The sequence below is a fragment of the Taeniopygia guttata genome, chromosome 14 (assembly GCF_048771995.1).
Source record: "Taeniopygia guttata chromosome 14, bTaeGut7.mat, whole genome shotgun sequence".
In the NCBI taxonomy this organism is placed as follows: Eukaryota; Metazoa; Chordata; class Aves; order Passeriformes; family Estrildidae; genus Taeniopygia; species Taeniopygia guttata.
In genome coordinates this window covers 5,739,550-5,766,417 of record NC_133039.1, presented here as the reverse complement: position 1 = coordinate 5,766,417, position 26,868 = coordinate 5,739,550, and the positions used below count along the sequence as shown (strand labels likewise).

At 51.7% G+C, this 26,868-nt stretch overlaps 1 protein-coding gene across 3 annotated transcripts in view; it reads left to right on the top strand.

Annotated features, from left to right (window-relative positions):
* Positions 1 to 1,504: 1,504 nt before the first annotated feature.
* The window catches only part of PEMT (phosphatidylethanolamine N-methyltransferase), a 42,227-nt gene continuing 16,863 nt past the window's right edge, over positions 1,505 to 26,868 (top strand). Inside the window, exons 1-3 of one of the 3 annotated variants that reach the window (XM_030285131.4) lie at positions 1,505 to 1,708; positions 4,348 to 4,455; positions 24,159 to 24,274. In XM_030285131.4, the coding sequence (XP_030140991.3) occupies positions 4,363 to 4,455; positions 24,159 to 24,274 (209 nt within the window). In that variant the 5' untranslated portion in view covers positions 1,505 to 1,708; positions 4,348 to 4,362. Of the gene's footprint in view, positions 1,709 to 1,823; positions 1,978 to 2,137; positions 2,811 to 4,347; positions 4,456 to 24,158; positions 24,275 to 26,868 lie in introns of those variants that run through there. The other 2 variants (XM_030285133.4, XM_030285132.4) reach the window with 2 other exon arrangements.

Here is a 26,868-nt window from a genome sequence, read left to right as displayed (position 1 = left end):
AGGACAGACATTTCCATGACAGCCCAGCTCTGCTGACCCTAAATGAGGAGCCAGGTCAGCAGATGTTTTTTTTGTCTCTGCATCATCTCACCATCTACACCTCCTCACCACCCATCACACAGCAAGACCAATTCCTCCTCCCACTGTGCCACAACACCCGTGCCCTTTCCCAGCTGGCAGCGCTGGCATCACCAGGATACCCTCCCCTTGCAGCCGTGAGGACAGTTTGGAGATTTCTCCCCACCAATTCCTCCTGGAGAGGGACATCAGCATCTCACACATCCCAGCCACCATCGCTTCCCCACCGCATCCACATCGCCCTTCCTGCTGCTCCCAGCACCCAGCTGGTGGGACTCAGAACAAACATCCTCCCACCTGCTCCCGAGATGGCAGAGGCGATAATTACACACTTGGCACAGCAAAATTATCCAGCGCAGGGGAGAAGAGGCCGGAAGCAGCTGGAGATCATCCATGGGGAACGCTGCTCCCACCCACAGTGCCTCGGTGTGTGCCTCACCCCAAACCAGCCCAGCTCCTACCGTGAATGTGCTCCCCGGGCCCTGTGCGAGCACCCCGAGTGCCGGAGGTGACGGTGCAGGTGGGGAGGTGGGGATGTGCTGGTGCTCCCAGGGGTTTGGAGCAGCAGAACTAAGGAAGGCTGGCTTCCTGTGGAGCCAAACTGGGATCCCTGGGGTGTGCTGAAGTGTATCCTCCAGAGATGCCATTCTCCTGGGGAGGGCTTCGAGTGAGCCATCACTCATGCACACTTTTGGAGCCTGCCAGGACATGAGTGCTCAGATATCCTGTCCCTTTCCTGCTCCCATGAGACCTCCAGGAGGGACATTTGCAGCTCATTCACACCAAATTCCTTTTAAAAGAAAATTTATTTCCTTGCAAAGCAGGATCTGCAAAAGCAGAGACCCTCAGGGGTCTACAGGGATGATACTACCCTATTTTCCAGACAGGTCCAGGACTGCAGCCCATGAGGTGCTTTAACCAGAAACATCCTAGAGAGGACTGAAGAGAAAAAGAATAACATAAGTAGTAATAATAACAGCAATAAAAAAAAATATATTGCACTGGCTGAAGGCAGAAGGCTGCAATGAATTGTCCTTAAAATACGTTTAGACTTGGTAGCTTTAGATTTTGCCCTTGAATGAGTAATATTGGTCAAGCGGCATTTAATTTCCTGTGCTAGGGAACCACTGCAGTTGTTTCCCAGCTCCTGGCCCTGGTGCGAGCAGTGAACTGGGACAGGGCAGGGGATGGGCAGGGATCACAGAACCATGGAATCACAGAATGGTTTCGGTTGGAAGGGATCGTACAGATCATTTCATTCCACCCCAAGCCATGGGCTGGGAAACCTTGCACTAGGCTCCAAGCCCAGCCTGGCCCGGAACACTTCCAGGCATGGGGCAGTCCCAGTTTCTCTGGGCAAAAGGGGATGGGGAGGAATCAGGCCAGGGGCAGGCACGGGAGCTGGCAGGGAAGGGGCCGGGGTTGGCAGGGCACAGATGGGGGCTGGCAGCGCCCGTCTCTGCCCCCGCAGCAGCGGTGCCCACTCGCTTCCCGCTCCCTCTCCCACCGGGGCCGTCCCACTCCCAGCCGCTCCCCAGCTCCCGCCGCGGCCCCGGGGGCTCCGCGGGCAGGGTCAAAGTCCCGCGGGCACGGAGAGCGGCCCCACAGCACCGCGCACCCGCGGCCTGAGGTCAGTGCTGCCCCCGGCCCGGGCCCCGCGCCCGCCGCGGCTGCAGGCCCGGCTCCTCCCGGCGGGGCGGGCCCGCGGCTCCTCCCGCCAGCGCCGCCGCGGCGCTCAGGCCGAGCCGGGCCGGGCCGGGCTGGGCGCGGCGGGGACACCCGGCCATGGCGGGGCGGCGCGGGCCGGGCGCGGGGCGGCGGGAGGCGGCGGCGGCGGGCGGGGCCCGGCGCTTCCCGCGGGAGTGCTGCGAGGGGCTGGGCGGCCTGGACTACGGCCAGGTACCGGCGGGCCGGGCCGGGCCGGGCGCGGGCGGGAGGGGACGGCCCCGGGGAGGGCCCGGCCTGGGGCGGCGGGGGGAGCCCGGGGATGGATCCCCTGCTCCCCCACCCCGGTGCCGCTGCGGGGCTCGGCAGATCCGCTGGGAATCGCCCGCGGGTTCTGCCCGCAGGTGCAGCAGGCCCCGGGATGCTCGGTGCCCGGTGCCCCAGGTGCACGCAGCGCCCTGCGCAGCCCGGTTCCACCCCAGCCGGGACGGCACGGGCTGGGCACGGGCTGAGCAGGCAGCAGGGCTGCACTGGCACTGTGCAGAGTGCCCGGGGCTGCTGCCACCGGCTCACCCGGGTGCCCCTGCAGCTCCCATTGAAGTGCCCATGCAGCTGTCACCCAGGTGTCCATTTGTCTCACTCAGGTGCTCGTACACCTCTCGCCCAAGTGCCCATGCAGCTCTCATCGAGGTACCTGTATTGCCCTCCCCCAGTGCCTGTAGATCTCCCAGCCGTGTGCCCGTTCCTGTCTCACCCGGGTGCCCACGCAGCTGTCACCTGGGGGCCCATGCATCTGTCACCTGGGTGCCCGTGCTGTTCCCACCCTCCTCCCTGCCTTCGGGGCTTTGATCAAGCGGGCACCGCTTGCCGCGGTCATTGATCCCCCACCGTGGAGGAGGGGGCAAAGTTGAATGTTCTGTGCCTGTTACGTGGCTGTCCCAGCAGCTCGCAGAGACAGCTCATCCCATTAGGGCTCCCCTTTTATCCCGAAAAGCACACGCCAGGCACAGGCCAATCTGCCTCCCGCTGGCAGCCGCGAATTTGGTTGTTGAGCAGGAGAAAAGAAGGTGAGTGCAATGTTAACGATGGTGCCTGCCAGGAGTTAGTAGGTCAAGAAGCTTTTGTTCAGCCCGTGCTAGCACTGTGCTCAGCAGCGTACAAAACGAGAGGAAAGAAGCTGTCCTGGTCCCACGGGATTGCAATTGAAGCGGGATTAGACAGTTCGGCCCCGGTGCCAGCAGCTGCTTGGGTTGTGGCTTGGCAGTTTGGAGGGACGAGGTCTGGTGGGGAAGGGTGCTCCGGGGTGAAGGGATGGGAGGAGAGGCTGTGGAGGATGGGAATAGGGGGAGATGGGTCTGGATCAGGCCATGGGGGCTGTTCCCATTGTTCCCTGCCAGCACCTGCGTCCCCAGGGCTCGGATAAAGAAGCCTGGAGGATCTGGGGCAGTGGTGGTTTGAGGGCAGCTGTGGGCCCCTGTGAGGATCCATACCCCCCTTTCCCCAGGGCTGTGCCATCTTTGCTCCTGCACTTTGCACCTTGGGCACTCATGGCTGGGCAGAGGCTCTTGGATGTGCCCTGGGCTAGCACAGGAGCTGTTGCCACAGCCTTTTCTCTGGGCTAGGAGAGGTGCTGGCTTTACCAACCCTTTTCCATGGATGACACTGTGGCTCTCGTTCTTCCCAAGAGCCTTTGAGGAGCCAGTGAGAATTTCCCTCTAGATACCTTTTCGAGCTGTGCCTGTCCTCTGGCATCCAAAGGTCTTGAAAACACAGCTGTGTTGGGGAAACCAAAACCTTCCACGTCTAGATGTTGTCGTCTTGGTTTTGTTTCAAGCGAGGGCTGGGCTTGGGATGGGCTATTTTGTTTTTTGTTTTCAAAGGTTTTGACAATAAAAAAAAAAGACACTGGCTGTTTTTCATCCAAATACCAGCACAGGAAGAGGGAGTGTGGAGGGAGAAGCAGCATGGCTTACTGCACGTAAGAATGCTGACAATGTCAGGGAGCTGTCTTGGGAAAAATCTCTCTTTTTAAAAAGGAGAGCAGCGAGTTTTAAGGGGTTTTTGTTGTTGTCATTAAGACAGGAAATACTTTTGCAGCTCCTTACAGTGCAAATGCATTCCCCCTTGCTGTGGAGAGGGTTTGCATCACTCTGACTTTATGGGAGATGAGTTTGAAGCTGACAGAGCTCATTGCTAGGGGACTCCATGCAGACTCACATCCCTGGGACAGTCCTGTGTCCCCAGGGACGCTGAGATACTGTGGAATGGTGCTCCCTCTCCTAAAAATCATGAGCTGGCAGCTGAGGACTGGTGCTCGTCCTCAGAGCAGCAGTGTCACCTCTGAGCCTGTGTCCTTTTGTGCACGCTGTGAGTGTGGCGCTCCCAGAGGGCCCAGTGTCCCTGAGGTTTGGGGGGACAGCTTGGAGAATCCCCCATCCTTCTTCTGGGCTTTGCACCTTGGCACAGCACTCTGCAGGCTGGAACAACAACGTTGCTTAGGGCTAATAAAAGGTTCATCTACCCTTGGGGCAGTTGGTGGGTTTAGTTTGAGGTGAAGTGTCCCTGTGGGATCCTGCACTGCAGTAACCATCCCCTCTTCCACAGGTGGATGTGGCAGCCATGGTGCAGCTCTTTGGCTACGTGGATGTGACCGACACTGGCTTCATTGTGGCTGTCCTCTCAATCGCCTTCAACCCTTTCTTCTGGAATGTGGTAAGAACTGCCTTTGTGCCAGCTGCTCTTTTACTCTCAGCCTTCCTTTCCCAGCTTCCTTTGGGAGAAAAAACCTCTTTTGAGAAGTCTGCTGGGCTGGGTGGGGGGAACTGTGCTCAATTAAACCTTAGGAGTGGGTGAGCAGGGGGCTGTGCTGCAGCTCCTGGGGCTGGGGGTGACTGTGAGGGCTGTCACAGAGGAGGTGAAGGTGGGAGCCAGCTCAGGATACAGAAGGAATTTAGAGCTGAGCTTGGGAGAGGGATCAGAGCAATCAAACCCATCCTTCAGCCACAATGTCCCACCCAGCAGCCAGGCACTGCTCACTACTGGGACTGAGCATGAATGGCATTAATCCCCATCAGGGTGGCTGCACTGGATATGTTGCCTGCTGCTTCGCCTTGAAATATGTTGGCAGCTGTTCTTGTGGATGGCAGGAAGCAAAAACAGACAGCCAAAAGTTGGCCTGAAAAAATTCCTCCTCCATATTGCTGCACAGCCTGGCAGAGAGCTGCAGGGTTGGCAGCAAACCAGCCCTAGGAGGAGCAGGATACCTGTGCATGGGTGATGTTTGCTGTGTCTGTGGGTGCCACAGTGCTTTGGGAGCCAAGGCTGGAGAAACCTCCACTGCCTGTTAGTGCTGTGGTTTGCTGCCTCCTTGTAAAACCAGCAGGAGTCATTGCTAGCCCCATTTGGGAGCATTCCACAGCCAATGTGCCAAGCAGGAAGCCCAGGCTGGCTGCAGGACGAGGTGACTCCCACCCTGCAGCACCCTCAGCAGCACAGCTGAGGTGTGGGGTGAAACACCCCTGTGAGCCCTCCTGGGAATGGGATGTCAGCCCATCTCAGCCATGATTCCCAAATCCACCTGCCAAACCTCCCTGCAGGGATTCTCTCCCTGGAGAATTCTCCTTAAAAAGGCCTTATTTTTCCAGAGGGGAAGGACTCGTCTCTCTCTGAGTGCGGGGGCTCTTGAGATTGTCTCACACTGGGCTTTGGAAAAGGGAGGCTCTACTGGCTGTGAGTCACTTTGGAAACCTCTGTCAGAGCTCTTTGTTGCAGCCTCTCTAATTTTTCATGCAACTCGTTATTAAAAAGTCTCACGGTGTCTGAAATGCGAGCTGGAATATGCCACATTATTTCGACTGCAGAGTCATCATTTAGCATAAAGAATCAGCGAACAAGAAGATTCAGGATGTGGTCTCTGGGGGGAGAGGCTGGCTCCAGCGAGAAACTGCATGAAAGGCAAAGAGAAAAGTACTTTATTAGCAACTGCTGCTATGCCTGCTACTCGTGGGACGCCTGCAGCTTGGGAAATAGCGTTGCTTTTTGGATCAGGAGTTTGGCTGCTGTTAAAGGACAGGGAAAGCCGATGTAAGAGCAGGAAGTTTGCTGCTCTGCGCTGCTGTTGTCCCCTCGCAGGGGCTGGAGAACGGCACCGTTGGCAGCAGGTGGCACTCCAAGCCAGACGAGCAGGAGGTTTGAGTGAGCAGCCTGAGCTGGGTGTTGGGGGAAGCTCTGAGCGTGGCATTCTGTGTTTCCCCGGCTGGAATGGGCCGGGTGGGTCTTGCAGTCCATGTGTCTCTGTCCTTACTCTGCTCAACCCCCTGAGCATCTCCCTGGTGTTTTCAGTCCCAGTGTGTGGCTCACACCAGGCAATGCTGGAAGGTTCTTGCAGGGAGTCTGTGGGTCCTGCAGCCCTAAACAAGTCCCCTCTGTGGGGTACATTTCAGCTAGAGTGGCCCTGGCTATCCTTGGATTTTCCCTGACCTCCTTCCTTTACCTCCTCCCCATCCTTTCATCCATGTGGTCATTGTCCCCTCCCTGCACCCAGCCAGCAGCTCTTCTTTCTTTCCCTACATCCCTGCACAGACTCTCTCTGTCCTTGGCTGTTTGAGTTCCTTCCCAGCAGCTGAGATTGCTTCTGCATCTGAATTACTCTGGGTTTCCAAGAGCTTCAGTGCAAAGACTTGAATTCTGCACAGTGCCAAGCACTCTTTGCTCTCTCTGCTCAATAACTAATGTGGGACGCTGGTCAAAATCTCTCCTGTGCATGAAATTCCTGATTTGGGCAGAAATTGGGTGGGGATGCATTGATTTTGTTCAGTGTCTTAATTCCCTGTTTCTGCTGAACTCCAGCCAGGTCTGCCTCTTCCAAAGTTTGGTGCCAGGTTGTCCTTGCTGTGCAGCACCTCTGAATAAATATGTGGTGGGGAAACCCTGGCTCCATGCAGTGCTTGGATTGTGGAAAGGCACATCCCAAGGCCTTGCTCATAGCAAGGTGACCTGGTGAGCACCAGGCATGTTTCTCTGGGACAAAACCTGTAGCATTTGGGGATGAAGCACAGACTCTGGAGGCTGTGCAGGAGTGTGGCCTCCAGAGAAAAACATGATGCTTGTCAGGTCTGTGGATGGACTTTAGGTAAGAGTAATTTTGAGGACCAGAGCCTAAGTGGGGCAATTTGCAGACTCCAGCTGGGCTGTGCTGATGCTCCCTCCTGTTTTCTGCAGGGGAGAAAAGCTCTTCCAGAAGGCCTCAGGACTAGCAATTCCCACCTTCCTCCCTGCAGGCATGTGCAGGAGGGTACCAGCAATGTCTCCACAGGGCCAGCAGCTGCATTTCCTCACCAGACCCTGTGTTTGCACCCCCTCTTCTGCTTCCACCCCCTTCATGCCAGTTAAAATCCTGCCTGTCCCTGGACAGGTTATACTGTCTGTGGCATAGCCTGAATGTGTTCTGCATTATTCTCTAATTTTTCTCCTATTTTTTCCCTCTCTCCTGCTCATGCTGTCTCTGCTTTCCCACCCACTGTGTCTGTTATGAGAGGAGCTCCTGGGAGCTGTGGTCCCACAGGAGGCAGGGTGCAGGTGAGGTCTCAAAAGGAAGCAGCAGAGCTGTTTTGGGAATGAAATCACTTAAAACTCCCCAAGGATGTTCAGTGCAGCCAAGAGACCTGAGCCACTGTGGGGCTGTAGAGGGGCACCCAGCAAGGAGCAGGCACATCTCTGGAGCTGTGCCATAAAACGTTAATGAGGCCAGAGCAGCAGGAACTTCAATAAATCCCATCTGTGTTTGGAAAGCCTCAGAACGATGGGAGAAACTTCTCATCCCTTGGTAACTAAGGAAGGCATTAAATAAAAACTCCTCAGGGACAAACATTTTCAAGCCAAGAGAAGCAGATAACCTGCATGCTGGAGGCTCCAAAGAGCTGGCTGAGCCTTGGCACACGAGGACTTTCTAGAAAGCTGGAAGGTTTCTGTCACTCCCAGTAGCAGCCAGGCATAGCCATGAGGCCGTAGTCTGACGTCCATCACCACGCAAGTGGGGAGTGCATCCATCAGCAATCTTTTCTTGATTTGAGCCTCTTAAAAATTTAGGTCTGGCGTCATGGACTGATTTAGAAATGGCTCATCTTCAGCTGGCGCCCTCACTCCTCCCATCACCTCTGGTCAGCCCCGAGAGACACCCGTGTGTCTCACAGGAATCTGCAGGGTGAAACCTCAAATGTCACAGCTAGGAACAGGCTTGGCGTAATTTAGCGTGATTTTAAATAAAATAGACCCCATCACACAGTGATTTTATTTTTCAAGGTTGCAGCTTTTCCTGTTCAGGGTAACATGATCTCTGTTCTAGACTTCTGTCAAGCGTTTAAGCTGCATGAGGTTTTGATTAAAGAAGTAGTTGCACAGGGACCTGGGCTGACAATGCCTGGCTCCTGATGGATGTGTATCTCTTGGTTCATTTATTTTTAATTTCCCATCCTTTTCTCCTCCCGTGGAGACTGGAGGAATCTGCCTAGTGGGTAAGAAGTGCTTGCACTGGATGGGAGAGGGGGATTGCAGCCACTGGTAGTGTGATTTCACCTACCTCTGACCACTTCTTGCTAAACTTGGAGGAAGGTGCCTGGCCCCAGACATCCCCATGCTGCTGGGAAGTAGATGGAAGCTCAGGAGATGCCAGGATTCAAACCTCAGTGAGCCAAAGTCTGAGAAACCTTTTGGAGACAGGAAAAAAAAGCCTGATGCTGGGAGATTTCAGCAGCTCTCGCTGCCTGTCTTAGAGAAGGAAAGGATTGAGCTGTGGCTTGATGGTGGTGTGTCAGCACCTTGCTAGGGAAAGGAAATTGCAGGGTGTAAAATAACTGTGTGAGGGCTGGGATGGCAGCAGAGCCTTGCAGGGAGTGCACCTCAGTCACCTGAAGTTTCCAGGATTAGGAGATGAATGAATTGGCGTGATACAATATTTTTTTTCTGGCCTTCAAATTCTGTCAACCTGCAAGACTTTTGTGGGCTCCCCTACAAACCTTTGCCTTCCTGCAGCTGCAGGGGAGAGCAGAAAACAGCCCTCAACCAGATTCTGGAAAGTGCTTTTAGACCCCATCATAGCAGCCATGGCACAGCGGCAATGATTATCTGCTTATAACAGATGCTAGATCAATAGCAGGGCTTCAAGCCACGCTGCAAGGCAATTGACTGCAGAAAGTGTTTCTTTATTGGGGTAAAGCTGGGCTTGCAACGAGGCTCAGATCCGCTGTTACATCTCCGGTCTTAAAATGTCACCACCAGCTCTGATGCCTTTCATCCTTTGTGCAGGGAGAGAACGCACATTATTCATAATTGGACTCTCTACCAGGCAGCAATAGCCATTTTCATTTCCTACAATAGCTGAGAAAGAGTGAGGATTTGCCTTTTTTTTTTTTTCCCCATCTCCCAAATAGCATTTAGTGGCAATTTTATTCCAAGTGACTTGGTAACGCTTTCAGTCCGGCAGCGAGGGCTTCGCTGCTGTAATGCATGGAAGCGGATGGCATCGATTCTCCAGCTCTCGTAACAGAGCCAGTCCTGCCTGGGTGTGTAACACCAGGCCTGTTTGTCTCCTAAATTTAGCTTTTCCAGCGTGTCAGCACCGCTGTGAGCCTCGTAACAAGCACCAAAACTGGGTCGCACCCTCCGGCGTGCCGGCTGGACTGGCACAATTAGAGCGCTGTCACCTTGAGGGAGAGCCACATCCTTTGTCCCAGCACTGCTTCCCACAGCCTCACAGCTGGAGGTGGTGGTGTTTTCATCTGAATCCTCTTGAAGGAGCTGTGCAATGTATTTTTATGATGTCCCTGCAGGCTGAGCTGCCTGTGGTGGGGGTATGGTGGAGCCCAGCCTGGCCAGGCAGCTGTGAGGTTAGATGCTTTGTCTGTGTGTCAAGCTGGGCACGGTCTCAGGGCTCTGGGTGAGGTGGTGACAGTCATTCCAGCTGCCCACCCACCGTGCAGGGGTACCTGCCAAGGCAGGCTGTGCTTGGGAAGCTGAGCCATTTCTGTGCCTGCTCCTAGAGTGAATTTGGGATCCAGCTGGTGTGCAACGTGCCAGCTCAGCATTTCTCAAAACCAAGGTCAGAATCTGCCTCTCACCTCACAGCTGACCCGATCAGCAACCTCCTTTTTTTAGCATCTGCAGAGTGCTTCTCTGAAAACTTAGGGTCTTTGTTGTATATACTGGACTTCTCTTGTTTAGTATTTTAAAAATAAACTGCAGGCTTCTGGCAGCCCTGCTGGAGTAAGTCAGCACACACACAAAAGATGAAAAAAAAAAATTTAAGCCAAGAGTCTTGTTTCCATATGGGATCAGAGGATTATCTTTAGACCGTGGAAGCTGGAAAAGTCCCTTTCTTCTCCATCCCACTCCATCCCTTTCCTGCCATCCTACTGCTAAGCCTTCTCACGTGCCTATGAGGTGCTCCTCATGAAACACAAGTCTGTGGCCACCTGTGTCTCACGGGACAAGGGAAAAGGAGCAGCTGGAAGCAAAAAAGAAAGTGGTTTTATCTACCCAGACCAGGAGGTGTGGAAGAGGCAGCTCCTCCTGCGTGGCCCTGGGCTGTGGCAGTGTTTGTGCCTGGGGCTGGGAGCTGCTGGAGCCCCGAGGGGAGAAGCCCCACTGCCACCCCGGAATGTCAGTGACCCGGGGGCTGGGCAGGGGCCTGCCACAATCACAGACATGAGCCGGGTCTATTCCAGCTATGCCGTGGCACAGACTGTTTAGCAGAAGCCTGCCCAGTTCCCAGAAGGATGTGATCTCCCAAAATAGGCTGTTTTTACGGAGAAATGCAGACACGCAGTATGCTGGGTGCTCGTGGGAGGTTATTTCCGTATGCCCCTCTGCTGTGCTTCCATCAGGATGCAGTTGCATCTTCTGCATATTTGGAGCCTCACAGTGGGGAGGGAGTCCTTGGGGTTTCATGGTGGGGGTGCTGACTCTGGCTTGTGGCAGGCTGGTGGCACCCCAAAGAAAATGCCACCTCATTTTCCCTATTTTTTCCCCCCTGGATGAACTCTGAGGGACGCATCTCCAGTAGCTCACAGGGCAGCAGGAAATGGGTGGGAAAGTAGATTAGTAAATCACTAAAGCAAAACCCTCCACATGTTTTCCACCTCTCTAGTGACCTCAGTGACATGTGCAGCTGGAAGTGGTTCTTGGCAGGAGCATCCCACATGCCTGCTCTCCTGAGTGTGGCACCAGATACTTCAGCAGCCTGGTCAAAGCAGTGCTTGTTGGATATTGGTTCCTTAAATATTAGAAACCTCATCTTAATTAAAGCAAACAAAAATGTGCAGCCTCCTAGGCTGCCTGCCTGCATCAGCCCCCTTAAATTCCCCTTCTTAAGGGATCCTGACAAAGCTTCAAAACCCTTTAATACCCAAACCCATGGGAAAATGATTTTTGGAAGCTGGTGCCAATGTATTTTGTTGATGGAGGACATGAGCTGTGGACAGCAGAGTGTGCCTGGGTTGGTTGATATGTGGCAGAGGGATGGGAGCAGCAGTGCACCGACTGTACTGAGCAGAGAGTTTTGATTTTGGAGGGTGACCCTAACCCAGGGGAAGGGCTGTGGAGCTGCTGCCTGAATTTTCTTGTTCCCTACCAAACCATCTGAACTTCTATGCTTGCTCGCATACAGGAATGAGGTGCAACTTTCTGGGGAAGTTAAATTTGGTTTCCAGAAAACACCTGCACGTGGCTTCATCAAACTGCCTTGCTCATCCCGTGGGTGTTGAGGTCAGGGAGAGGAAGACTGGTGGGAACTCTTGATTTTCCCACGTGTCATTGAAATCATGAACCTCTGTGGTAAAGTACAGTCTCACCTGGATTGGACAATATCTTACTTATTTTTTTTCTTCATGAAACCTTTCTTTGTTCCCTCTTTTTACTCCCCCAGACCAGGGATGATGCAGCTGTGGGCTCATTCTTCAGGTCTGCATGTGCAAGCTCTGCTTTGTCTGGCTGAAGGGTTTTGACTTGCTATCTGTATAGGTACATTTTTGGTGTGATCCTTTTTGTACTTTGGGGAAGAAAAAGGCTATGAACAGCTCACAGCCCTGAAGAGGGTTGAAGAGAGTGAAATAGAGATGGGTTTTAGCAATTTTCTGTGCTTTTGTCTGTTGCAGGGAAGCCTGACCATCAGGGCTCCCAGAACGCCTTCGTCACCTCCTTTGTACTGTGGGAGGTTTGCTCATTATCTGGTTTCTGCTTTGCTTATAAAAGAAGCTGTAATTGTAGCAGCTCCTTGCCACAAAATAAGAAAGACATTTTCTGTGAAGGAAGGTGTACATGCAGCTTTTATGATCCTTTACAGTACTTTTTCTGCCCACTTTTCTTGCCTCCTGCCCTTGTCCAGCATCATCTCTGTGCCTGCCTGCTGCTCAGCGTGACCACCTCTGGCTCAAACCTCTTCTTTGCAGATAGAAAAAAGTTGGGCATCCTCCTTGTCAGTCTTGTTGAGTGAAGGGAAGACAGACCCCAAATCCCCCCATGTAGTCAGGTGTTCCAATTCCTGCCTCTTCCCTCAGAGCTGCCAGCCCAATGACAGAGGCTCAATCTGCATCATCCCAGGTAGGGTTTTGGGCTGGGGAAGAGAACCTTGTCCATCTGTAACAGGAAGTAATACCAATTCTGATCACTTTGAGGCATGCATGCCTGTTCCTATAAAAAGCCAGAATGACCTCAGATGGGATACTGTATTTTTAACTGTGAAGCATTCCTACTAAATGCCCTTTCCTGTTTATTTTTACCAGGACATTGTTGTAATGACTGCAGACTTACTCATTTCATTCCCAAGGCTGGAGAGCAGCACTGAATTAGTTTCATTCCGAGATTTTGTTGCACTATCATTTTCCAGAGACTGATGTACTCAGATGTCAGAGTGGGTGCATTGCCCAACAGAGGAGCATTACTTTTCTTCCTGTGTCCATTAAGCTTTGGCCACTGGTGCGGATGTGAGTAGATCCATATCTGGAAAGACTTTCTCAGCCTCTCTCCTCCACCTCTGTGCAGGCCTCTAGTAGAAATTTGTGGAGCAAAAGGCTGTAAGAATCTTTGAGCACTGGATGCAGGGCTGGTATCTGTATCCCAGCACTGGGCTTTGAGGCTGCAGGAAGGGGAAGGAGCTCCCCAGGGATGAAGATCACAGGATCTGAGGATGACTGAGCATTCACTCGGTTTTTGGCTTCCTTTTCTTGCATTGAACAGTTGAACAAATGCTGTGGGGCATGTGGTTGCACCCATCCACACCCAGAGGAACCCCAGTGCTGACTGCAGCAGGGCCCAGGGGTCCAGTGGTTGTGTTTAACCCTTTCAGGCTGTTATTACCTGTTGTGCCCGTGTGTTGAACATCTCATCCCTGGGCAGAGGGGAACAGAGCCCGCATTACATAAAGATCACATTGTCCCTCTCTATTGTTGCTGCCACGACAGCAGCATCGCAAACATGCGTGTCCTCAGTGGGAAATGTTCCCAGGGGAGCTTAACACGGAGTGTGGAACATGATCTGTCCAGCTGGGAGAGGACAGGAGGCCCTTCCAGACGAAATCAGTGCTTTGCTGGGCATGGCCAGTGCAGCCAGTACCTCTATTCCAACAAACTCTCACTCCTCTGTGAAGGAGTATTGAGTTTCTCTTGCATTTTGTGCTCTCTGAGGTGGATTTATTTTTTTCTCCCCCCGTTCCCTGTCCCCCTCCTATCACAGCTCCTGGGGGAACGAGGAGCGGGTACACGCTGTCCAGAGGATGGGTGTGTTGGGACTCCTTATTAGCAGACTTATTCTAGAGAATTAAACCCTAATTTCACAAAAGGGCAGCAAGAGAGAGGCTGCAGCTCTGGGAGAAGCTGAGTCGGCTTTGTGTGTTGTTTGTAAATAGCACAAGAAGTCCTGGTCTGAGCCTGCTGGTCCTGGTCACTGGGGTATTGTGACCAAAAGAGTAATTGCTGTGTTTCTTTTCTATTTAAAATAAAAATTACAAAGTCGAGTGCAAAGAAACCAGCCATGGCTCCTCTACCATGCTGTCACTTGTGCCTCCACTTGGTTTTGGTTTCAGGCAGGGCTTTAAAATGTTCCTATTCCTCTTCTATTTCATCTTTTTAACACCCCTCTGCAAAGTGTTCCTCTGCCTTGCCTGTCATTGTTTCTCCCTGAATTAATTGTTGTGTGTAATTGTGACCTGCTGCAGGACGCTGCCTTGCTCTATTAGAGAGAGGTGCTAATGAAGAACATTGGGTACCACATTACAGGAGAGCAAGGCTCAGCTCTCTGGGACGTGTACTTGCTGTACTGTTACTGCCAGCCCGGCAGAAATGGTGTTTTTGTCTCATCACTCACTGGCTAATGATTGTAATTTTTACTTGCTGGGAAACTCTGGCTATTATGGACTTCATTAACAGATACATGAGATGATACCAAATCTGCATAAGGGGGAGAGAGGAAGAAAACAACCCCTGCGTGGAGGCAATTTTGTTATTTATCTGTAGCAGTAGAAGGGATGCAGAATTAGTGTGGGATTCAGCAGTGTGGCTAATGAGCTGGGCTGAGCTGGAATCCAAGCAAACCCATTAACAAGAGCAAACTGCAAAGATGATGCCCAGTCCTGGAAACCTTCACATCAAACACAGGATCCAGGCAGTGCTGGGATGGCTCAGCTGCTTTATCTTCCTCTATGTGGGGCTGGGTGCTTGTGTGCTGCTGTGTTTGTGTCTCGAGAGGCTGGTGCTTGCTGTCACCCACAGCCTTTCTCTGTCCCCTTCTCTCCTGTCACCTCCTTCTTACTCATACATTGGGTGAATTGGAGCTTCTGATTTAATCTTTAAGACAACAGAGCCAGGGTATTTTCACTCCCATGGGCCACAGCTCCTTGAGTAATTGCCTGAACTGAAATATTGCAGCATCCAGCCCTAGCTTTCAGTTGCAGGTTGGGCTGGCTGGGGACACTGGCTGCTCACAGTGGTACCTGAACCTGTATCTGCAATTAAATACAGGTCATACAGGAGAGAAAGAAACACCTGATTTAGCTGACACCTCCAGTATAGCTTTACACGGTCTCTTTGCAATGAATCAGAGCCTGCAAGTAATGTCAGTTGTTAGGTGACCTCAATCTCCTTTTACCTGAAGCCCATGAAGGCTTGTTTCAGTTCAGGAATAGGATATTTCTTACACAGCATGCTCTGGCTGAAGATTGAGCATTTTCACTCCACCTACAATAACTGCTTTTTAATCAGGCTGACCTCATTTGCAACGGTGACAGCAATTGGAGGTGGAGGTTTGCAGCAGTGTTGGAAAGCTTTGAGGAGCAGAATGGATGCTTCATGATGCAGCTAAAGCTTTCTCTCCACATTTTAAACCAAACCCAAGGTTCTGAAATGAATTCAGAGGGACTTGGCCTCAACACTGTGATCCATTGGGATCCAGCGCCTCGTTTGGAAATAACGCAACCGAACGGAGACGTGAAAGTGAAAAGTCTTAAAAAAAAAAAAGGAGAGATGTTTATTTTGTAACGTGGCATTTGTACTGAGTCCTTGCTGACAGTGTGGTGCAGCAAAGAGCTTGTCTTCCTAAATCCGTGCCAGTTCAAACATCGTCAGTGCTATTGTTGGATCGCTTTGTTTGAAAATGGGTCTGTTGGGTAGATGGCCTGGTTCAATGAAAGCAGCTGTGTACAACACTTCAGGCACTTCCTCAGCTTTGCTTTATTTAGGGCTGCAAGAGTACAAGCAACAGGAAAAAATCCCATGCAAATATAGGATGTGAGGTGGGCAGAATGTTCTCAGTCACTCAGGAGACTGGCACACACCTTTGCTTCTGGTTTGTTTACGAAAGTGCCTGCTATGGGCTGCCTGTTTCCAATCTGTTTGCCCCAAGGAAAACACTCTGAGCTTCAGAGAAATGTGTGAAAATACAAAGCTTGTGGTTTTCTGGATGGGGACTGTGTGCAGTGGGAAGCTGAGTGTGGGCCAAGTCATCTGGGCATGGAAGATGAAAAGAAATCCGGCAAAACGCTTCACTGTCCTGCTCACGAGATGCTCATCTGGCAGCACTTACCTTCCCTCTGAGCTCCAGCAGAGCCGCACATATTTGTGTAGGGGCACTTTCTGCCTTTCCCTAATCTCACCTAATCTCAGGAGATTATTATTTTTGGTTGCATTCCTGGTTTAGAAGAGCTGGGTATGTCCCAGCTGCTCCCCATTCCCCCGTGCAGCCTGTGTCCCTCCCACTGTTGGACCATCCCTTCCACGGCCCAGGCGGGGACTGGAAAGGTCCTTCCCCATCCTGTGCTGTGCTCTGGAGAAATCATTATTTCGCAAATAGTTTTTCCATGGGATTTGCTGGCTGGGAAGATCGTGTTGGGCTGAGCCTGAGTCCCTGTGGCGGGAGCGCATCGCCCTTCCCCTTCGCTCTCGGGGAGCTGATCATAAGGGCTCCCCATGCCCACGCTCAGAATTAATTAACACAGCTCGTTCTGCGTTATTGAAATCACCTGCCTTCAGCTTCCAGCTCTTTGGACATAAATCATGAGCTCTTTGCTTTGAGGAGAAACTGTTCGGATTTTGTGTTGGAAATTGCTAGCAAGTACAGCCCATATTCTGTGTCATTTTTGTTTTTATTGAAGAGGAGAGGATGTGGCTCATGGAACATCAATGGACCCGGGCTGCCTTGGCATACACTAAGCAAAGGCTTGTTTTCGTTGCAGCCAGCTAATGAGATCCTACTTTGACAAATCACATAAACACTATTAGAGAAATGAAATTTTTTATCTCACTCTTTATCATGAGTGGATTCAAGGTAAAGGCTCATACGGAGGTAATCTGGAGGGATAACTGAGGTAAAGCATACCTAGTCTTTATGAAACCCTTATCTGTTTACCTGCAGACTTGATTTGTTTCCTCAGCTCAAGGCTGTTAGCTGAGGTGACCTGTGCTGTCTCAGTCCAATTACTTTCACTAGGCATGGGTGCAGGGAGGGTTGTTTTTTTAGGCTAAAAGTGGTGGAGGCAGGCTGGGCTACTTCAATATCCTTACGATTTTTTAGAAGTGGAGTCGCTTTATTCTTCTCCCTGTCTCAAAGTGCTCAGACTGGACCCTTTGGCCTCCTCACTGGCAGCATTGCTGAGGACAGAGTCACTAGAAGAGGCACTCAGCTTATGTTTCATCCTCTTAACTTGCTGGCTTGGGTGATGGGGACTGTAGACAGTGAGGGTTTGTCATTCTGTCTCATGTCACTGCAGCTTTTTGGTTTTGGAGAGCAGCCCACCCTGCTCTCTGCTTCTAGGTAGTTCTCTTCTTCAGCACTTGGATGTTCTCCTTTTCTTGAAGCCCTTTGTGTGTTCCAAACCCCATGTTCCACTGTGAGAGCCCACAAAGATGTGGTTTTTCCCTCTGTGCAGCTCTTTGTCACCTGGGTGTGCAGCCCCAGTGTTCCAGCTGGCTGTTCCTCACCTCAGTGTCCTTGCACAGCCAGGCCACACATCGCCTTGTCTCTCCAAAAATCCCTCTCCTGTTTCTTTTGGCTGGAACAAACAACAAACCCCCCATCCAGAGCCAGTGAAAGGCAATGGAAAAATCCTCCTTGCGTCAAATTGACGCCTTCCTTTCCAAACTGAAAGCCCTTGGCAGACATGGAGGAGCTGAGCTGTGCTGCTCAGCTGTGGCTCGCTGACAGCTCTTACTGCCATCACACCAGCGAGGGAATGGGAAAGGGGAAAAACTTAACTGGTGTGGCTTGCTGGGGAGATCTGGATGAGCCAGCCTGTCCCCATCTCTTGGGACACTTGGCAGCCCTCAAACCAGGGTGCTTGGAGCCCCCAGGCTCTGCCAGAGTCCCTGCCATGCTCTGCATCCACGTGCGTGGGCACAGACTGTCACCTGTTGTCCCCAGCGCCTGTTGCTTGCCATCAAACCATCTCTGGGTGCATCTTTTCTTGAGATATTACCATGAAAAAGCCTTTACAAGCTCCATGGACACAGCCTGGTTTGCCTCACAGCTCACATGAAACCACTAAGACAGTGCTTGTCTCTTCTCATATCAGTTCAATGTTTTAATTGCATGAGCTGGAAGCTGCTGCTCCAGTACTTGGTGGGGGAACTTCACAAGGCTTTAATAATTTGCTAAAAAGCTTTCAGGCTGTATTACCATCTGATAGCTCTCTGTTATGGAGAGCCTGTGAGTTGAGAAACCTTCAGAGAAGTAACTCAGTCTCTGCATCAGGTAGTCCAAAGCTGCCAGCAGTTTTTCCTAGTGCAGGCAGGAAGCAGCTAAACAAAGTAGAGCCCACTGGGATGCTGGCAGTGAGGGGCTCAGAGCCTCGTGGTGTTCTCCTGGTCACCCCAAGTGCCAGCTTCTCCTCCTGGGCAGTATCCAGTGGGGGTGGCTCAGCCTCCAGCTCTGCAGTGCCAGCTTTCCATGGCTTAGTGCTTGCAGAGGTGAGGGGTGATGCTCCCACCCCACCAAAGGGACAGCAGGTGATGGAAGTGGGATAAAGGCTGCTGGATGATCTGCTGGCCCCAGTGGAGGAGCACAGCTGAGAGCTGGTGGTTCATAGCACAGAAAAAGCTGTGGGTGGGGAATGCCTGAGGACTGGCCTGCTAAAGGCTGGAGGAGGGAAGACACCCAACATCTGCCCCGTGTTGGGAATCACCGACCAGCCGTGGGCACTGGGTGGGCACACGGGGGTCCCCACAGCCCAGCTCACCCTGCCTGGCTGCCAGGCTTGCCCCCGGGGTGGCTTTGGGGCTCTGGTGGGTTGAGGACCCCTTCCCAGGGCCATGTGCCCACCCAGGGCTGGCCTGGTGCTCCCACCAGCACACAGGGAAGGAGTTTTGTGCTTTGTATCGAGCACCGCTGTGCCGGGAACGTGACTGCAGGGAGGTGATGGCTAATTGCTGCAGCGAGTCAAGGACTGTTTAAGCAGCTAATTAATTCCTCCTAATCAGCCCTTGATCTGTTGAAAACTGCATGGCATTATCTCCTCTGCTGCAACACCTTGATAATTCCTGTCTGAATGGCCTTCACGGAGAACATATTTAAATAAACTCAATAGAGATTTCAGACAGATAGCAACTATAATTACCAGCTTGTACAAATTAAAACCGTGGTTTGTTCTGTTCTTTTCCTCCTGCCTTCGCTGCCCAGAGCTCCTGCTAATCATGTTCCTGCTGCCGGTGGCACGCAGGTCCCCGGGGCATTTTCTGCACATGCCATTGGAAAGCTTGTGCCTGGTGCTGGGGTGGGCTGATGTGGCTGCACATGGGCACATGCCAGCCTCGGGTGGTGCCAGGGGCTCAGTGCTGTCCTGATGAGCTGCAGGAACATCCCATGGGGTGGCCATGCACGATCCTCCCCAGGAACAGCCCTGCAGTTTCCCCTCCTGTCTCTCCTAAGCTTTGCAGCTTCTTGGAAACACAGAATTTTCCTCACCTAGAAGGGACACACTCAGTCAAAGTGATGCAGGCTTTCAGCCTGGCCACAGTGTTCACCTGGAGCCATTGGTGCTCCCCTTTGGCACTGCACTGAGCGCTGCTGGCTGCAGCAGGGCTCCAGCGCCGAGTTAGGAGGGATAAGGTCAGGCCACACTCATTTCCTCCACAGCCACTTGGGACAGCCAGAAAGGCTGGCTCCTCTGGCATTTGGCAAAGGTCAGCCAGCCCCAGTGCTTGCATTTCCATTCCAGCCAGCTCTGCTTCCCTGCCTGCTCCTGGGAGCACCGCAGCCAGGCCCTGGGTGCTCAGGTATATATTTTTCCTACCTGTCTTTAGATAAATGTAATGGCTGTGAGCAGGGTTGTTTTCCAGCATCCAAGCAGTGACAGAGAGCAGAGAATGTCCTTATGCTTTAATGAGGGATTACAGGGAATCAGAAAGGGAAAAATGGATTTTTCGTAACAGGAACAGGTCAATGCCTCTGGTCTCTGTGGGTGAAATAAGGGTAATATCAGGTTTTGTGCTCTTTCAGCAGGTCAGGAGCCAGCTGGGGCATGTCTTTCCCAGTGGGAGATGCTCACATGGAACCACCTAAGCCCAGAGTCAGGGATTTTCCTGCCCTAGCACCCCATGAGGAGAACTTACCCATGGCTGGCCTGGAAGAGATCAGACTGAAGGAGAAATTTATTCTGTTGGAAGAAATTTCTTACGATAAGGATGGTGAGGCCCTGGCTCAGGTTGCCCAGAGAAGCTGTGGCTGCCCCATCCCTGGGAGTGTCCAAGGCCAGGTTGGAGCAGGCTGGGATAGTGGAAGGTGTTGCTGCCCATGGCAGGGGGTGGAATGAAATGAGTTTAAGGTCCCTTCCAACCCAAACCACTCCATGATTCTATGAAAATAAATTTGCTCGGGTCAGTTTTGTCTGAAGGTTTTTATTGAGTTGGGGCTGGATCACCCATATATCCAGGGTTTGCCCTTAAACTTGCATCCTCTTGGGACTGGGGCTCAGATGTACCCTGGAGAGCTCATTGTTCTTCCTCTGCACTTTTCATGGAATTTCTGACTTATGAACCCCTCAGCAGGTTTCCTAGACCCCATAGGATAGGGAAAATCCTTCATGCTGTTAAATATGTGAGATGGGTGTGCGAAGGGAGGACATCCTGTCCACTGTCATCTTTTCTCCATCCCAGACTTGGACACTGAATATTTCCATGCCAACAGTTTGTCCAGGCAAGGGCATCCTAAGAAACGTGCAGAGCATCTCCCCAGGTGGATGATAGGATTTTGCAAGATGTAGACAGAGCCTCTCTACCTTCCTCCCTGGAGAGCTGGGAAGCAGACTTTCACCTCAATCCTGCCGTGCCTCAGTTTCCCTTGATTTGAAAGGAGCTGCTAATCCATCCCTGGCTCCCAGGAGTGCCACAAGGTTAAATTCTCCAGTCCCTGCACGTTTTTCTTTGGCTACCATGGTGATGGGGCAATGTGAGGACATAAACTGACTGATTTGCATAAAGATGCAAGGTGTCCCTTTGTCCTGAGCCTTTGGGCTATCTGGTTTCCTTGCCCATCTCTGGGGCAAGCCAGATATAGCAATGGAGTCACATGAAACAGCACAAAGGCTCTAATTCAGAGCTGGGACTGAGCAATTAAAATGTAGCGTGTTCAGAAGGCAGCTTCCCTGGATGGCAGACAAAAAGAATCAATTTCCTTCAAACAAATACTAAATATTAATGAGAGGCCATGGTCTGCCATGCACACAGAGCTGGAAAGAGCATTTCCCGTTGATCACTGCGGAGGCAGCTTCGTGAAATGAAATTGCTTTTTGAATGGTTATTTGTGGCGTTTCTCGAGGTGGCTCGTGGTTTGCCTACCCAAAAAAAGGAGAAGGAAACGCAGAGCATTTCCATTTTCCATCAGGGCAGGCACTGGGGATGTGTGCCTGCACTTTCATTTTTGTTTACGCACTTGCCCGAGTGGTTGGGGAAATGTCTTGGATCGGTTACGTAGAAATCAGCCCCAAATTTACGTCTAGAAGGAAGCAATTCCCTGGGAACATCAGCCAGCTGAGCCTGCCCCCAGAATGGCCTGCCAAAGGCAGAACATGGGACCCAAGAGCATCCCTGGCTTTGCAGCCACATCCGTTTGTTGATTTATTTCAATAACGAGCATTGGGGGAAACATTAAAAAAATTACTTGCAGCCCTCACCAAGTATCCTAAAGTGAAAGCAGAGTGCTGGAAGCTTTGGAAGAGGAATTTTTTCTATTGTTTTGACCCTTGGGTAAATCAGGAAACTTTGTATTAACTCCATTTCCAAACGTGGAGTTGGAAGAAAAATAAAAATGCTCTTCTCTCTCCTTTTCCAGGACACACAGCCCTGACATGGGGCTTGCCCATGGTCAGCACAGTGCCCACCTTAGGTGGGAGGGCAGACAGCACACCAGGAATGGGTGCAGCCTCCTGGGAAACTTCTGGTCTCAGCCCTGCTCTGTCCCTCACACGGCCGTGGAAGATGCTGGAAGCATTTTGCATCCATCATACAGTAAAGAATAACACGTCGGCTCATGATTTTATAAAGCCTTTAAGGCAGCTGCGTAGCTGTGGGTCGATCGAGCGCTAATATTAGCTCAAAATGACTAAAATTAGAAAATTAGAACCAAGCCGGAACTAATTAGTTGTTCAAGCAATAGAACCAGAACCGGAACTAATTAATTGTTACTGAAATATCGCCGCAGGGCCCGGTGGGTGCTGCCGCTTCCAGCCCCATGCTGGCTCCCAGCTTTGCTTGGGATGGCTCCTGTGTGGGCTTGAAAAGGAGCCTGGGGTCCCATCTGATGGCTGTGACAGCTAAATAAGAGTTGGCATCTCAGTCCCAGCTGTGTGGTGCAGCACAAACTGGGCTGTGCTGGAAGTGATCCCATCCCAGCCCTGGCAGCTGCTGCCTGAAGGGCTCGGGAGCACGGCCCCTCATCCCAGATGTGCCTTTCTAAAGGTGAGGGTAATTACACTGACCGCCTCCCTGGCTCCCAGAAGCACACCAGCTCTTCCCTCTGATCCCAGCGGCTCTGCCTTCTCCTTTTCCTTCAGCTCTGCTGCTGCTGAGATGCTCTTCAAATCTCCCTGAGCAAGCCAGGAGCTGCCATCCGTGCAAACACTGCCAGAATAATTTCCAGGGAATTAGGAAGCTGGTACAGATAATTGGCACGTGGCTGCATTTTTCCATCTGTGACTCAAGTCACCTGTATGGTCACTTCTTTTTACTTTCTAAAGGTGGTAATGCACCTTATATTTCTTTTTCCACTTTCTCAGAGCTCAAACAGCAGCTCCGATTTTAGCAGCAGCGTGACGCACGGTGTTTTAAATTCAATTTAGAATACAAACTATTTATACCAGCCAGAAAAAGGCAGTGAAGCAGCTCTCTCTGTCATGAGTGGATTTGTAATTTCAGAGCAATCATTGCATAACTAATTGAATCAGCTCTCAGCATGTGAAATCAGTGCCCCTGCTTATCAGAGGTTTTCATCGTTCCCCCCTCCTGAAGCCAGCAGTCCCCCTCCACCAGCAGCATTTTGTGCTTCTGCAACAGCCTGGGAAGAAAGCGAGACCTGCAAAGCTGCCTTTTTCTGCTCAAATTGAGCCAATAAATTACCAAATACATTCAGAGTAGATGAAGAGCTGGGTTGCAGGTGCCCCCGAAAGATGCCCAGGCTCTGTGCGAGGGAGTGAAGCGCATTTGAAGCTAATCAAGTGCCAGCCATGTCTGAGAAACAAATTGGTGCTGAGATGTTCTGCTGACTCCCACTTCCTGCTTCATTGCCCAGGTGTGCTCTCTCTCCTTGGCTGGAATTTCAGGTCTGATGTCTGATCCAAACCTCCAGCTTGGTGCCTGAAAGTGGAGCCTGAGAGAGGCGATAAATATAGCGGCAGCTTTCCGAGGGATGCAGGAAAGGTAGAGAATAAAGTAGCTGTAAGGATTTTTATCAGCTGGGAGTGCCAGGCCTGGGTTTGGTGACTGGGGTGGATCTGATCCTGCAGATTTTGGGAGCAGCTCCAAACACCTGCGTGCAGCAGCTCCCAGGGTGAGAGGGCACCTTCTCGTCTGTGGGGCGGTTTGGGAAGGGGCCCATCAGCATCTGCAGAACAGGGAGCTGAACATGGGAACCAGGGAAAAGTGTGCTTGAAGGATGCTAACACCTCCCCAGGGATGCTGTGTGGCTGTGTGAGTCCTGGGCTGTCACTGCCAGGCTGGGGTGGGTGAGGAAGGCAGACTAAACCTGAACGGCTACAATTGCTGAGTGCTAATGAGGGCTGAGCTGGTTAAAGTGGAAGCAGTTCTCTGGGCAAAGCTGGCAGATACTGTCTTGGGAAAGCTTGAGGGAAGGCTTGCAAACTTTTTTGGATGTGCAGAGGGAGGGGTTGTTCCTGGCAGGTGTGGTCCCTGAGACTCATTGTGGGAGATGCTACAGCCCAGAAAATGAGAGCTGAGCATCCCCGTGTTGCATCCCCTACTCAAGGATCTGTTTTCCTTTCAGGAGAGCAATATTAGGATCCATGGCAGGGGCCTCATGTTTCTGGTGGCCAGGGGACAGCCTTAGCAATGCTCTCAGCCTTGTTGGTGACAGGTCTAAGCCTTGTATTTCATAAAACTGATGTGTAGGATATTTTCTGGTTTGTATTTTTCTCTTTTTATTTGAGCCTGTTGAGCCTGTTTGAGCCTCTTTTTTTTTGATGCTGCTGGCTGACATCGTGTGCAAGGGCACATGCAATGTGAGCAGGGTCTGGCAGAGGTGGGAGAAAGAGCTCCCATCCCCAGGCTTGATTCAGCCATGTCCCATCAGTGGCCTCCACTTGTTTCTTCAGAAAACCACCCAGACAAAGTGTTCTGAGCGTGTCAGGCCAAGGCTGTGGGATTTGTGCTCCTGGGGCAGCGTGTTCCAGGCACCCCAACCACCCACTTTGTTTTCCCTTGTCTCTCCAGGTAGCCAGATGGGAGCACAAAACACGAGCACTCAGCCAAGTCTTCGGCTCTCCCCATGCTGCCTGTTACTGCCTGGGTGCCGTGATCCTGGTGCTGAACTGTGTGCGGAGCCACTGGTAAGGAGCTCACCCTGCTGCTATATATCCATGCAAAAAATGCCCCTCTAGAGTGAGGGGGAAAAGGGACATTTGCTCAGCAGTGTTAAATCTAACCCCAGCGTATTGCTTTTCCATGGTTGGATAACTTCAGCCAGCGGCAGATTTATTCCAGGATTTGTAATAAAGGTGAGGGATGCAGCAGCATGGCAAACCCATCAGTTTCACTGGTTGTTAAGTGTCACAGGTTACCTTGCTCTGCTCCCTGGGGATGTTTCCTCTCTCCTGTGAGCAGCCCAGGTGGCAGGGCTGTTTACACAGGGTGGATCATATGTAACAGCAGAATTTTAAAATCTTCTTGTAAAAATCATAAACAAAATTAAAGCTGCTTTTAAGAAGCCGCAGTTTCCTGTGCAGAAGAGCAGGATTACCTGTACACTTAAAAATCATTCACTTGAAACTCTTATCTGCCATCTCTAAACACTACCTGTGCTAGCTAATGGTATTGTATGACTGATACACCATACTCCATGGGAATATGTCCTTTAAGTTCCCAGTGCAGCTGAGAGGTTTTACTGCAGAAGATTTCCTCAATGCCAGCAATTTATCTGTGATCTGGTTGGCTTTATCTCCACTGCTGTTAGGAGAGGCAGACTCACTAAATTCCCAGATTCAATTATACCAGGGTCACAGCTAATGGGTTGTTTAGTACTCTGGGTAATTTCCCAGGCGAAGAGTTCTCAGGTTGGAATTTGCACATGTATTTAAGAGCTCTGCTTTCCTGGAAATGACACCAGGACCTGCCCTTGCCCTTCTGTGTTTGTCCCAGCCACTGCTGATGGCAGAAACTAAAGAAAGCTTGCAGTGAACAAGGGTATAATCGAATGCAGAGGGCATGTGTGTGTGCTGCTGATGTCTTAGTGACACAGCAGGATTGGATTTTGCTGGAGAATGTCTCGACAGTCTCTTGCACAAATTACATAGTCGCTTGTTGTCTGGAAAGCAATGCAGAACCTTGTCCTTGCCTTTAATTAAAAACACAGCTGGTGGAGGGACAATCTTCATTTTCAGTGGTCCTGCTGGCTCCTGGGTCAGCGAGGCTGGTGGGTCACAGCAAGGCACTGAGAGGGAACTGCTGGGAGAGCCAACGTGGCCTCGTGTGTCCTGGCACTGCGTCACACTTTGCCCCTGCAGAGCCCTCAGAGCCCCACCAGGGCTGGCTCTGCTCTGTGGGGACTGTGGGAGTCACTGAGTTTGGCTCTGCCTGTGCAGCCCAATAGTTGGGCCCTGAAGGAAACAGCAAGGTGGATCCAGGGGCTGGAAAAGCCCCACTGTGGACCTTGGGTTTGGAGGAGAGGCTCTAGAAGATGGGGCAGCTCAGCCCCAGCAGAAAACACTGAGAGCCCATCCTGATGGGCCAAAGCCTTTCAAATGATTGCAATGGAAAGTTTCTTTTGCTCGAATGTTTCCACATGGTTGGGTTATTCCCTCCCCTTTCCTTGGTGCTAAAGTTGGCCTGAGTGATGGCTAGCAGGCTTTGGAGGCTCTTCTGGCATGGCAAGCCCTTAACTGTGGGAGGGATTGGTGGTTCCAGGGTGATCATCAGAGCAGCAGCTGCTGGAGTTATCCCAAAACACACCTGGGAGCCTCTCTGCCTCCATTCCCAGCTCAGTGAGTCCTCCAGAGCTGCCCAAGGCTTATTTCTCCAGCCTGGAGAGCTTTTGCTGCTTGGCAAGGACTCATCCTGCCCCTTACCCTTGCAGGATGGTACCAGCCAGGTCCAGCCCGGGGTTCCTCTGAGCAGAGAGGCTTTGTATGACACAGTCACTGTCATGTCAGTGAGCAGTGGTGCTGCGAGAGACATGTCTAACCTGCTCTTGCTATTTTGCTTTTCCCTTTATTTTATTCTCTGAACAGGTTTTCTGCTCCTCAGCCTCTTGGAGACCATCCCTTGGCATGGGCTGTGCCTGGCACGGTGGCCAGGGCGGCTTGTGCAGAGCGTGAGGGCTGCTGATAGTGAGCAAAAAGGCAGCCTCAGGGGTCCCTCCACCTCCAGTGCTGTAATCCAGCCTTTAAAACTCCTCTTTTCGTGCTCTGGGGACTTGTTACGTGGGTGGGGGCTGCCAGGGAGCGATGAGGAACCCAGGGGATGTTTTCTTTTGGTTTTAAAAGCCTCCTTCCTTTTTGCAGCTGAATTTTTGAAAGGCTCCGAGCTGGAGGCGGAGGAGAGGAGGGCAGAGCAGACAGAACTTTGGGAGTGGGTTGGCATTTGAGCTGACAGCACCTGGGAGCCAGGATGTGTGGCTGCTTCACCACCCACCCCACGCAGGGTCTGTGCTGGGATCCTTCCTCAGCCCAGCACCCTGATGCTCTCATGCCAGCTTGGCTCCAAAAGGATCCCTTGCATGTAAGAAGAGGGATGTCTTTGTGCTCAATTAAGCAATTAGATGCTTCCCAGCTCTCAGCTTCATTATCAGACTTGGCTTGCAATCCAGACTGACCTGTGACCAGGGGGGACCTGCTTAGTCAAGTGCACAAGACAAGCATCCTTAATTGCTTTGGTGCAATGATTATTTTCATTACAGCAGTTTCTTTCTGCAAGAAGCAAGGAACTT